General features: G+C 29.4%; 1 protein-coding gene across 1 annotated transcript; it reads left to right on the forward strand.

Moving 5' to 3' along the window:
• Positions 1 to 3,401: 3,401 nt before the first annotated feature.
• LOC123301099 (solute carrier family 22 member 21-like) lies at positions 3,402 to 10,779 on the forward strand. Its single transcript, XM_044883828.1, has 8 exons — positions 3,402 to 3,651; positions 5,500 to 5,746; positions 6,281 to 6,384; positions 7,228 to 7,382; positions 7,459 to 7,763; positions 8,910 to 9,231; positions 9,929 to 10,110; positions 10,633 to 10,779. The coding sequence occupies exons 1-8, from the start codon at positions 3,482 to 3,484 to the stop codon at positions 10,777 to 10,779; spliced, it is 1,632 nt and encodes a 543-aa protein (XP_044739763.1). The 5' UTR covers positions 3,402 to 3,481.
• The last annotated feature ends 3,088 nt before the right edge of the window (positions 10,780 to 13,867 follow it).

Consider the following 13,867-nt stretch of genomic DNA (forward strand, 5'->3'; position numbering starts at 1 on the left):
TACGAATGTTTTTATTTATTTATATGGTTTTTTGTAGTTTTTTCAAAAAAACTACAAATTAATATTTATTTTAAACTACCTACAAAGTTAGTCAATTTAGTGCGGGTGAATTTATCCATGAATGCGACCCATACCTGAGTACTCCAGTGTAGCAAAAACGAAGGTATAATAAGATTATCTGGCAGTTCCATCCAGAGTAAGCTCCATTTATTTCATTTAAAAAAATAACTATTTTACTCAAAAGATGTGAGTAAACCTTATAAATGAAAATTCGCAAGAAAAGCAACGACGCTTAAATTTGAGGTCGGGTGAAAAGTAGAATGATAAAGTCATATCAGAACATCAAACCAAAGTAACAGGGTAGGCTTGATACCGAACAAAACGTGCAGAAATAAAAAACCTAGCGCATTAATTGAAGATAACAAAACTAATTAAAAACTAACACTGTGCTTTTGAAGTAGTGTTTTGTTAGTAGATAGTGAACCTAACTATACGATACAAACAACAGGAAAATTTTACAACTTGATTGTAAAAAAGCCTCATGAAAAGCACAATGCCATCACTAAGATCATAGTTCCCCTTCATTAGGTACTTCTTATTATAGGGTGCTTTTTATTACAATGGAATAATTATTTTTTCAACTGTTGTGGGGTAGAGAGTGTTACGCCAACTCAACCAATATACAGATTTTCAACACCATAAAACCGTTTTTCCCCTCCAATTTGTTGAAAACTTATTTAACATACCAAATTTCAGCAAATTCGAACAAGATAGTGTTTCTGATGGCCACCACACCACCCCAAAGACCTTCAGTATAGTATATAGTGCATAAGTCTATTTTTATCAGGAGAAATATGACTAAAAATTTTTAGATAAAGAATTTTTTACTGGGTATATTTTACTTAATATGTGTAAACAGTGAAATAATCCTAATAATCCTTCTTATGAAATAAAAAATTTATATATCCTTGAATATGACATCATTAATGATAGAATTTTACATAAAAATATACACTTTGTGTTAAATTAGTCGCTATTTTCGGAAAATACGTATGTACTTTGACGTAATTAAAATAATTTCTTTACAAATAATTTTTGTTTTGAAGTCCTGTGCCCAATAGTATCATTTTTTTCGCTCAAGCTTTTATAAATAGTCGGATATAAGTGACTTATAGATAAAATTATTTTCTACTTTTTAGTAAAATGAAAGCTTGTTCCTTAAAAAGTTTTTTTTTTTATTTAATTTTTTGAATTTTTGCTTTCACAAAAAATCACAATCTTTTGGGGTTCTTCAATTTATATATTTATTAACTAAATACTTTTCTGCTTTCATTATTTGTGAATTTTACGAATATTAATCACTATGAGGTAGACAACAAAACAACTAGAATCAGTCTTTGATCGTTTGTTGAATGTTCAGTTCCTGTGATTTATTCCTTTTAACTTATTCATACTTAGTACTGTCGTATATAGGTATTAGGTAATATAAACTTAATTGTTTCCAATGATACAATAGACTTAGTAGTAAGATATTATTACATTTCATGCTTACAAAAATTTAATATGTACGCCGCACAACTTCTATACTCAAGCGAAATATACATTATGTAACGAGACAGTTTAAGAACTATCTAGAGAAGCATTGTTTTGAAAAATGTTTCAAATAAAAGTTTTGATGGTTGAAAAAATCCTATGAGCATATAAGTGTGATCTTTAAATGACCACGGAAGGTTGTCCCATGAAGGTCCATTATAAAATTTAAAATGAAAATTCCAATTTTTATTCAAAAATATTAAAAAACATAAATTATACGATACATTTTTGTGTTAGCCAAATAGTTATGGCAGAAATCGATTGCAATATTCTACCAATAAAGTAACGGAACAAGTGATTATTCTATTAGGTGAGCTATTTTTTAAATAATCTAACTTATTTACATATCCTTGATCTAGAAATACCAAGCGGATGTACAAACAGGGTATTTTTGGTCTCTCTTTAACCACCGAACCAAAAAGAGGGTGTTTTTGTGACAACGTAGCTCCTAAACGGGTGAATTGATTTTGACTTATTTGTTTTGTAAAAGGTAATTGAATGGAAAGTGTTCTTAGCTATGTTTCAAGTGTGAGTTTAGGGCTCCGTACCCGACGCAATTAAAAAAAGAGGCTTTGATCTTCAAAATCGGTTCAGTTTAGAGAAGGCTGTAAGGAAAAAGATAATTTAATGGAGCGGGTTTTTAGCTTTTGGAAAGAAAAAGGGGGCGAAAGACGCTTTCGCTCTACCTTGATTTGGGGGTAGAGCCTGCCTATTGCATATTATTAAGGTAGATGTTAAGGCATAAATGAAAGTCAACGGAAGATTCACCGTTTAAAATTTTTTTTAAATGATCTTACTTTATTAAACAAATGGCTCATCATCACAGGAACAGGATCCATCTGTTCCGCTATTTTATAGGTATAATTTTTAAATTTCCATTTAAAGTTTTGAAGTTGACCTTGATGAAGCCTTCTTTATCATCTCTCATGATTTATGAATGTTAAAAATTACAACTGAAGTAATATTTGTTCTAAATAAATAATACTGGTTTTAGGTTTTGAAGAAATAACTTACAATCAATACTGGTTTTATTAGTTTTTTATTATTAAATAAGCTTTGTATCATATTCGTTTTTGACAACCTTGAAAAAAACCAAAAAATCCTCAAATTAAATTAATGAAAAGGGGCACATACATGCCCCACAAATAGAGCACATTCATGCTCTTTAAAATTTCTTTTTACTTGATTTTAAGTTTATTATTTATTTTATTTTATTCCCTTTTTCTTTATTTTAAATTCTCTTTACTTGATTTTTTTTACTTAATATTTTTATTTAATTTCTCTTTACTTGATCTCTAAGTCTACATATAGAGGTAATAAATAATACACGTTTTTATATACTTTGTATTGTAAGCTGGATATAAAATTATGTATTGTGGATTACAAATTTGAACATTCAGAAGTAAATTAGTACTTATTATTTAAATTATTAGCCGCGTTCACGTTACATAAACAGTTTTAAAATTTTAAATTGATTGTTCATCAACATAAAGCAATCAAAACTATACGATATTTGATATGATCATTAATTTATGATTGAATGCACTATTTCCAATGCTTAATGTTTCGTGAACGCAGCTTTAATGTTACTTAATTACTTTTAAATACAATATTTATAATAATAAAAAATAATTAACAAAATCGTATTAATTAAAAATGTAAATTAAAAACTAAAAACTAGCTAACATTGAAAAATTTTGATAACATATATTATTATCCCTGCTGTCTCACTAAAGTAAACTTTATACCTTTACTTATTGTTAGTTAAAATCCAACATTTTAAAATTTGATTGTGGGTAAAACTTAACGTGTTAAGTCTTGTGATCAGTAATAAAACGTGCATCAACGTTATTAAAATAATATTGTTTTGTTATTATCCAGTTATGCAATGGGTAGTAATAACGCTGATCAAATTTATGACTTAGATGCAATTTTATCGGAACTTGGTCAATTTGGTCGATTTCAAATTAAAAATTATATTTTATTAACAATACCAATTCTTGTATCAGGAATTTATACTATTAGTTTTGTGTTTACGGCAGCTAATCCACAATACAGGTTTGTTTGAAAATTTGTTTTTTTTTTTTATTTTAGTTTATTTTTTGGTTCAATGTGTAAATAAAAAATAATAAATTTATGTGTGCTTGGTGAAGCTGGTTGAGTTCTGAAGTTTTTAGCCATTGTGTTCAAAAATGGGACGCTATTGAAGAGATTTTTTTCCGGTCTATATTTTCCAGGTCTATTTTTTCCGGTCATTTTTCTTAAATCCGTTATTATTATCAGATCGGTGTGTGTGTGACACCTGTGTGACTGTCTGAGTGTATGAATTATAGAATAAAAACAAACGCAACGATCGTAACTAGTGCGTGGCAAAGGAGGCACCCGGCACCGGCGCAACAGCAATTGAGGCGCAAAAAAAAAGTATGTTTTATACGTTAAACAAAAATTTAGTAAAGAATCATGTAAAAGGCGATCTCATTTTTGTGCTCAATTCCGCGACCAGGACACCACATTCTTGAAAGCTATTATAGCTAGGTTAATATTGATCACGAATTTGAAAATTATGAACCAAATTTGGTAGGATTACATACTTGGTTCATCAAAATTGGATAAAATTTGGCTGCGATAGAGCAAAATTAAATTTTTTGGAATCTGATGACGTCATGAAGTTAAAAAATACGATTTTTTTGACAACACAAGCAAATTTTCTCCGATCTTATTGGAATTTTTTTTGAAACCCACTAATTTTGGGTCATTCTTTTCAGCTGTGATGTCAGTTTTTCGGTAGCTATCACTTTTGTGCTTAATTTGGAGACCAGGACTCCACATTCTTGAAACCTATCAGGCTTAGGTAAATTTTGATCACATATTTGAAAAATATGACCCAAATTTAGTAGGATTACATACTTGGTTTACAAAAGTGGATACAATTTGGATGTAATAGAGCAAAATTAAATTTTTTGGATTCTGATGTCATAAATTTAAATAATTTGGTTTTTTTGATAACACAATTACTTCATTTATTATCAACAAAATTTTGATTTTGGAGATTAATCAGTTCCATAATATGCAAAATACCACAGTATCATTTAAGAAAGTAAAGCAATTTTTAAGTAGTTCCTTAAAAATATGTATTGCTTAAAAACGTAGAAAGAAATCAATACTTTAATTTGATTCTCTTAAAAAAGTTAATAAATGTACAGACGCTTTAAGGTAAAAGACACGATTATGGCTACCTTCTCCAATTTTGCCTTTACTCTTATGGTAAATAGTATCATTATACGAATTTTCATCAAAATCGTTTAGTAGATCTCGATATATAGAACACCAGCGCTATGTACCCTCGTTACGGCTTTGAGTAATTCTATAATTCACCAATTTGAACTTGTCAAGCTGACTATATACATTTCAAATAACCAATATTACCTGACAGTACAAAATAACAAAACATTATAGGGCCTAGCGTTCATATTTTGATTAATTGTCACATTAAGAGATACTTAATCGAAATATGTATCTATTTAGCTAATTTTGAAACACTACCATTATTCATTAAAACTTTAACAAATAATGTTAATCATCATACATTCAGAACGAATTTCCCATTGTTATTGAACCGATAGAAGAGCTAGTCACGAAATTCAAGCCGTACCCCGTTTCACTACCATGTCCGATTTTACCTCACTTTCCCCTACAATTTCAGGATTTAAAATTTATAATTTTTTGATTTCTGTTTATCAGGTCAAGCTAATAATCAATATAATTTCGTATAAAAAAAATCTAAGTAAAATAAAAGCAAAAATTCCAGTATTACATTAGTAAGGAATATTTAAAGCAATGGAGATACGATTTCACTAGTTAGTTAAAATTATTTGACGAATTAAAAATATTTGGTATTTATTTTAGATGTTTTGTACCAGAATGTGAAAATTTAACAGAAACAACATTCCATACAGAATGGTTAAAAAATGCGATACCATATAAAAATGATGAACCAACACAATGCTATCGATATGAAAATGTACATACAAATGATACAATTATATTTAATAATGGCGAAGAATTTTGTCCTTCATTTTGGTTTGAACGCAATGAAATTCAATGTAATGATGGTTACGTATTTAATACAGATCATAGATCAATTGCAAATGATGTAAGTAAAATGTTTTTCTAATTATGAAAATAGTCCATGAACTAATTTTAAGCTAATGATACAAGATAATTGCTTTATTCATTATATGTATATAGGAAATCAGCGTCCTGGGATGAAATCTTGCATGATTTATTAAATTTGCTTAATTTTGTAATAAATTTTATTACAAATTGCTCGTGCAATTTTTTTTATTTTAATATTTTTATGGCTTTCAATTTTTTATCCAATCAAATGTTTTCATTAAAATTTACAATATCATAAAATCGTAAATATTAAAATCATCGTAATACTTATCAAGGAATAAAATGTAGTATATTTTATTTCCTACAGTTCTGCCCTTGGTTAATATATGTCCCTTTTATTAGTACTTTAATATTTTAGATTTTAGAACAATGCATATAAATTATTATGTCATTGTATATAAATTATATCTTACATAAATATTAAACTTAATAAAAAACTCAATTTCGATTTCTGAAATCTTTCCGTTTTGATAACTGTTTTTTTATACTATTGATTATATTTTTTTTGCAGTTTGATATATTATGTAAAGATCAATGGAAGTTAACACTACCTGGAACAATTCATAATATAGGACAATTTGTTTCTCAGCCCCTCACTGGTATTGTCTCTGATAAGTATGTCGTAAATAAAAAAGTTAACCGAAATTATTTTTTCGTTTAAATAAAGCCACTAGTTGCATGAAATAGCCTCTAAAACATGAATAATTAAAATTTTAAAATGACGTAATTATTATATGTTACGAACGATCGCTCTCCCGTCATATCCCGTTGATTTGATTAACTTTTATTTGTTAAATTTTACGGATAGACTTTTGTAGTCCTTACACATTTTCATCATGCCGAGTATTGATTCAGAGAAAACTCTAACGGTGATATCCAAGGTTGTTTTTAAAATATTAGGGACCCTGGACACTTTTGCCTCATGTGGCTTCCATAAATAGATCACACTGTGGGAGGGGTTTTATGGCCGTGGCAATGTTCAATCTACGGGGGCCATTTTCGTTACAATTTGAGGATTCTAGGGAAATCGAGACCATTGAGCAAGATAAGGCTTTGATAATATCTAACAATCAGATTCTATTAAAAAAATCACTAGTAATTATTTTAGCACATTTTGAACATGTTTTGATATTAACAGAAAAAAAAACGTTTTTACAGAGTATATTCGAATATCAATCTCTTCTAGAATAATTAGGACCTCAGACGTTTTAGGCTCATAGATCATTATGCTATAGATTATCCACGTGGATCTATTTTGAATCGAGCCAATCTTCAATTTTCGGCGATCTTTAATATATCTTAATTCCACCTTCGGATCCTTTATTGACACGTAAATATTGAAATCTTTTAGCAGTATTTAAAGTATTTGGATGTCCCTTGAATTGCCACCTAGGCACTCTCCTACAGTGAACAATGGGACAGAAAGGTCTGAGTTTATGCCAATTTTTTTTTATATAGATTTGGTAGAAAATTTGCCATGAGTATTGGATTACTGGCAAGTGTGATATGTGGTATAAGTCGTTCATTTTCACCAAACTATTTATGGTTTGTTACTTTTGAATTTTTGGATGCTGCAATCGGATCAGCTGTATTTGCATCAGCATTTATTTTAGGTACCTAAGTAATTTAGTTATTTATACTAATATTATCATCGAACTCAACAGTTTTTTATTTTTATCTGAAATTTAGGTACCGAGTTTGTGAATCCTTCAAAACGTGTATTGATGTCGTCAATTATCTGCTCTGGTTATGCATTTGGAGAGGCATTGGTTGGTATTATAGCTTGGAATGTATTATCATGGCGACGTTTACTTCAATATTTATATGGTCCGGGATTAATATTAATAGTTTATTTTTGGATTGCTCCTGAATCCGTACGATGGTTAATAGCAAAAGGTCGCCATAAACAAGTGGAAAAGATTATTAAAAATGCTGCAAAACAAAACGGTGTTACTTTGTCAGACAAATCATTGGCTGTTCTAGAAGCGAATGCAGTAAGTATACAGAATTAAGACCTGTTAGTACCTTCTTATCGATAGGTTTAGTTAAATAGCAAAAACGCCGTAATTCCAACGTTAATGTCCCCACACCAATCATTGTCATAACAAATATATAAAATAGCTTCTTGATAATTGTATCTAATCTTTTAAAAATGATTCACAATGTTCTTTGGTAGCCATTCATTAAAATTTGTCCTTTATTTATTTCCTACTTCATTGCTCACAATAATTATATACCATATATTGTTACTCAAATATATTTATCCCATTTGAGGCTCCTGTCACGTGAGAATCAAAACTAACACACGCATATAGTGTGTGTTTTATTAATATATTGTCAATTGCCCTATACAGCTTGTTTGGTTCCTAAAAACCATTACTTTTTTAGGAAGTACGCACACTATAACGAGCGTTTAAATTGGCAATGTGTTAATAAAACGCACTCCAATTGGCCTGAGTTTATGTCAATTTTTTGTGTGCACCTGCACGGTAGGAAATGCATGGAGTTTATTACAATGCTGGAATGGTATAGGGACAAATACTCAAAAATTATCTGATAATAGGCTATATAATATTGGCATAAGATCCATAACTATGGCGTGGCTTACATTAGTAAATAGTAAGTTCATTTCGACATTACGAGTCCCATACTACATTGCAGTTGTAGCAACGCTACTTGTTTTTCTCGCGAATCTATTCTACGATTCTATTCAGTACAGGTGTTCAATAAATATTGCTGGTATGCATTCGTAGCATCAGTGACATTACACTATTAAATAGTACTATCAGTCATTATGGACATGACACCAATACTAACATCGGCTCAAGCACCCGAACTGTTGCTTATGTTCGGATACATTTAACAGTAAAATCATCTATGTATTTAAAATATTATAGCAAATCAAAATAACCGAAATAGTGAGAAAAAAATATCTTACCATGTGTGCAGTCCCATCAAAATGAGCTTGAGACTGGGTTGAAAATCGGTATGCAGGTTTAGTTAATGTCAAAGAAGTTCCTTTTTGGGATGCCAATTACAGTTTTTTTATAGAATTCTTTATCAAACAATTTTAGATTTCTGAAGAATTTTATGAAATAAGCTGTTGCAAATAATTGCAATATTTTTTATTTATTTAACAGATTGTGTCCTCGGAATCAAAAACTACTGGTCCTAAGGAATACACATTGACAGATGTATTAAAGAATATATCCATGTTATTTCGAATAATAAACTGTTCAATTTGTTGGATTACATGTGTTTTTGTATATTTTGGTTTATCATTGCATTCCGTAGAAATAGCTGGAAATATACATTTAAATTTTATAGCTGTATCATTAGTGGAAATTCCTGGATATTTGGCTACATATCTATGCTTAGATCGTTTTGGACGTAGAAAATCATTGTGTGGTTCATTTATTTTAGCTGGAATCTGCTGTTTATCATTTATTTTTGTTACAAACGGTATGTGTAAAAAAAGACATCATTTAATAGAAAATTTGTTGTAAATAGTTAGTCTGAAATTCTGAGTAAAATGGCTTTGCCTTTTTTTATAAAGCGTCTAAACTACTTTTTTAGGGAATTGGTAATAAATAAAAGAAATTAAAAGTTTTCCTCTCATGAATCAATTACACGTCTGCCGAAACTCTTCAATTCCAAGTCGCAAAACTATTTTAACTTGCTTGTACAAGACATTTTGTTTGAAAACATTTTTTTATTCTTACAATGATCATGCAAACATGCCATTATAGAAAGACCTGTAAAACAAAAATATTTGCAATGCACATTGATCAAACAAATACAAAACGTTGAAAGACAAAATACAAAACGTTTATTTGACGCCATCAAAAACTGACCAACATTCTGTTTTTGCAATTAGTTCAATTTTTAGTAAATCGTTTTTTCGAATCTCAAATTCACAAAAAATATAAACAAACCTTCTTACATTTCAAAGTTTTGACTGAAAGTCTACGATTGGTTTCAAATTTTCAATAGATATTTGAAAACATTTTTTACGAATCAAAATTAAAAACCCACAAATATGCCATATTCTGTTTAAATACTAAAGATAGTCTGATATTTAAAAACGATTAAGTACCTACTTATTCTACTTAACGATTAATTATTATTCTACCTTACTGATTTTTTTTTATTTTTTTAGAATTATTAACTGTAAAGTTAATATTATTTTCATTGGGGAAATGTGCCATAACAATGTCGTTCGTTGTAATTTATGTATATACTGCTGAATTATTTCCAACACCTTTACGACAAACTCTCTTGGGATTATGTTCAATGTTTGGACGAATTGGAGCAATGGTTGCTCCACAAATGCCTTTATTGGTAAATAAAAATATACTTTTATCGTATTATATACATATAAATAAAAATAATGGATCTAAATTTTTTATAAATTTTAAATAAAATAATAAAAAATTTCCGAAGTTTCTGAGAAAACATTCATATATTTTCTGCTATGTTTATTGCATGAATTCTATAATAGAATATATCATTAGAAAACAAAAAGCATACAGTCTGTATACCATAAAGGGGTCAAAGTAATGACCTAATTTTGTAAGAATATAAGTAATTTTCTACGTTTTAGAGATATTTTAGAAGTCCTGGCAATCGAAAGTATGAAAGTGGATACTGGAGCCACTCATAAAATATTAGGTGCACGATTAGCAAAGTTAGATTAGTGATCTGCAAAAGGGAAGGCTTTTTTTCGTTATGTTAGCCATTCAGAAACCTCGGAAACTTTTCACCATTCTAGTGAACACTTCTTTTCAGCCCCCTGCGAGGCACAGGCGTGTAAATGAAGATCTATTTCATTTATTACGTTTTACATTTTTAATTTATTTTCAGGCAAAATTATGGGAACCACTTCCAGTATTTTCATTTGGTGTCATGTCGTGTATATCTGGCCTATTAGTATTATTTTTCCCAGAGACTTTAAATATTAAATTACCTGATACAATTGAAGAAGCTGTAAATATTGGGAAAAAAGTTTGATATTTTAATAATTATAATTGTTTTAAATTATGATAATTTTATATTCTAATAATAATTTTTTAAGTACAAATTTTCTCTATTAAATTGTGTTTTTTTTTCATTTATATACAATCATGAAAATATTTTAGTCTAGATAATATATTTCGTACGCTAAATCATCAGCGTACCAAAAAACTTAAACATTTTCAAAGCTACCACGTCCACCTCAACCTAGACCTAGTGCTGTCTTGTGATATAATGTGACCACACGTAGCTTTTTGAACGGAAGTGTCCCTTTTTTTGTTTGCGGCAACCTATGTTTAGAAAAGAAACCCTAATTGTTTGGAATTTGAACACTATTGGCAATTTTTTCGATCTACAGCGTATAGCCTGTATTTTTTATATGATAAATATGCCCGTTGGTTATTTTGAATAAAAAATGAAACATAAATTTTTCAACATTAAAATGGAGATTTTTGTAATTTTTTTTATTACTTTTTGCTAATTTGCTTTTATTGCATCTTGCAATTATTCATTTAATTGTGGCATCTTGCTTGCCATGAATGTTGTTTTCAATTCTCAACGCGTGTGCATTTTTTCTCCGACTGTCAAAGAGTATAGGTACCTGTTCAGTAATCGCAGGAGAAGAGTTTTATTTTTTTATAAGCACTCAGATTATCAAAAAATTATTAAATTAATAGAAATGATCGTATCTACGCTATTAATATTAAAAGTTAAAGATCTGTTAATACAATTAATGGCGACATATTATTGTTCATATATTTATTCACTATTCAGATACATTTCAAGTATAAATTTAAAATGAAATACTATTAGACCTTGAGTTCATAATTAAGTCAATAGGCCAAGATTTTTTTTTACCTCCTTTTTGGAGGAATGGTGAAGGTATGTTTGATTCTAATCAAATTGAGATTTTAAGCGTAGCTTGAGTTTTACTTTTAAGAAAATCGGGAAAAAAAAATTATTTAAGATAACGCTTTTCGGTTAAGAAAATCATTTACAGTATACACGCATAAAAGCTCGTTTATTATCATTCCCAAACAAATTTTAAACTCTAAAGCTCTATTTGGAGAGGCTGAGGAGGTGTGCAAACCCTATATTTTCAACCTTCTATAGCTCAACTTGAAGGGGCTGTAAAGATGTACACAGTCTTTAATATGTCAACAAAGAAATTTTTCCTTTGGAATTCCTCTATAAATTACTAAAATCTGTTCTACGTAGTAAATAGCTCTTAATACCGCCAAAAGGGAGCCTAGGAGGTGCCTGCAGCTCCTTGGAATAAAGGCGGTCGCGATAAGAAATTTAGCGGCAATTTAATATATATATATATATATATATATATATTAGTTTGCCGCTAAATTTGTTATCGCGACCGCCTTATATATACAATATAGATAGTTATCTCTAAAGCCCCCAAAATGGTGTTTCAGGAGCTATGAAACGAATTTAAAATACCAACCCGTCCCTTGGTGTTAACCTTCGATGTGGTGCAAATGGGAATACAATGGTAAATTCATGTTACTATTCCCTCAGTACAGTATACACTATGGCGTTTAACCGATAGAGTATTGCGTTCACACCGATACTGACATAGTGATATCCACAAAAATTTCCTTAGCGTGTACGATTAACCCATTTTCCGCCTTTGATTGTGTACATTACATATAAACTATATAGTGACAACAATTCTAAAGACAAATATACTCGATGGAGAAACAAGACAAGTTGAAATCTGGGAGTTCGTTGGACGAACAGTAGAAACAGTAGAAATATAAGGCAAAACGTGTGTTAGAAATGTGATTGACTCGTAAAATAATAAAACGTTTCAAATATATACATAAAAATTCCAAATACAAGTACATTAATTACAGTTTTATGTAAATAAGAATAATTAATCACGATATTTAACTTATAGCCTGGCCGCTGGAAGCTTTTCTAATGCATAAAAGATAAATCTTAAAAGTTAAAATAAGAATTCCCAATATGTACTGGCTATTAGAAAAATTTCTAAAAATTCTTCTTTTTATCTTTTTAAGAAAAGGTAGGTGTTTCTGTTAGTTTTTCACAATGACGGAATTTCGAGAAAGTAGTAGCTATATAAAACCGCTACTATTACGACCTTTCTACTAATATAGAAACTTAACTTCGCTACTATTAGAAATTCCTCATTTAATATTATGAAATTATATGTAATTAAAAGAGTATAGATAAATTTTCTGCATAATTAACACCTTACTGTTAGAGAACGGCGCACAAACCTTCTGCTAATTGGCTACCAGCTAAATTGGCTAATTTTTGATAGGTTGTTATTGTTTTCTGAATATCTCAATGTTGGTACGCTAACAAAAATAAATAACAGTTTTGATGTAGGTAATAGAGAATTTTCTCCACTGAAAAACAAATATTTCATTCTCATTTCAATAATTAATGATATTTTTTTTAGCTATAGAAGTAATTTGGAATGAAAAATTATTCTAATTTCATGTACGTATTTATTTTTATATATTTTGTTGAAAATTTACATTAACACACATAACACGAAGATCGTTATGATCACATTCAACATTTCTTTGGAAAAAATTGCTTGTTGATGCATTAAAGTTCGCCACTCCTGCCTTAAAGTCATCTTGGCAATTGGCACATTAATTTTGAAAATTGAGTTCATTTTAACGTATGTGCTATGTAGGTATTTCACAGTAGTTGAAACCAAAGCAACATTAATTTGGATCAAATCTGAACCAACTGCCAAAACAAGTGCGATTTTTTCATGATTGGTGTCTAGTTCTACCATGATTGGTATCGCACCAAAAAAATTTAGGTTAGCATACTGAATATTTAGAGCCATCAGAAATGCATCACTTTCAGGAACCTTTCAACTAACGTATTTTTTGCGAGGCTTATTAACATAAAGGAAAGAGTTCAGCGTATAGACTTTTATTATTCGAGCAATAAAATAATTTTATAAAATTTAGTATGCCTGTCAATTTTTATATTTTTATTCCATGCGTTCAATATCTACTAAACATGAGACAAATCTATTTATATGCACTAGTGAATTTGCCAAATGCACACTTGCATTTTCATTAAG

The sequence above is a fragment of the Chrysoperla carnea genome, chromosome 5, assembly GCF_905475395.1.
Source record: "Chrysoperla carnea chromosome 5, inChrCarn1.1, whole genome shotgun sequence".
NCBI classification, from domain to species: Eukaryota; Metazoa; Arthropoda; class Insecta; order Neuroptera; family Chrysopidae; genus Chrysoperla; species Chrysoperla carnea.

Bases quoted from the DNA above. Each gene is read 5' to 3' on its own strand.
- LOC123301099 (XM_044883828.1), top strand. From the start codon at position 3,482: ATGGGTAGTAATAACGCTGATCAAATTTATGACTTAGATGCAATTTTA. The intron at 7,383-7,458 runs GTACCTAAGTAA...TCTGAAATTTAG, and splicing joins TGCATCAGCATTTATTTTAG to GTACCGAGTTTGTGAATCCT. The intron at 10,111-10,632 runs GTAAATAAAAAT...ATTTATTTTCAG, and splicing joins CTCCACAAATGCCTTTATTG to GCAAAATTATGGGAACCACT.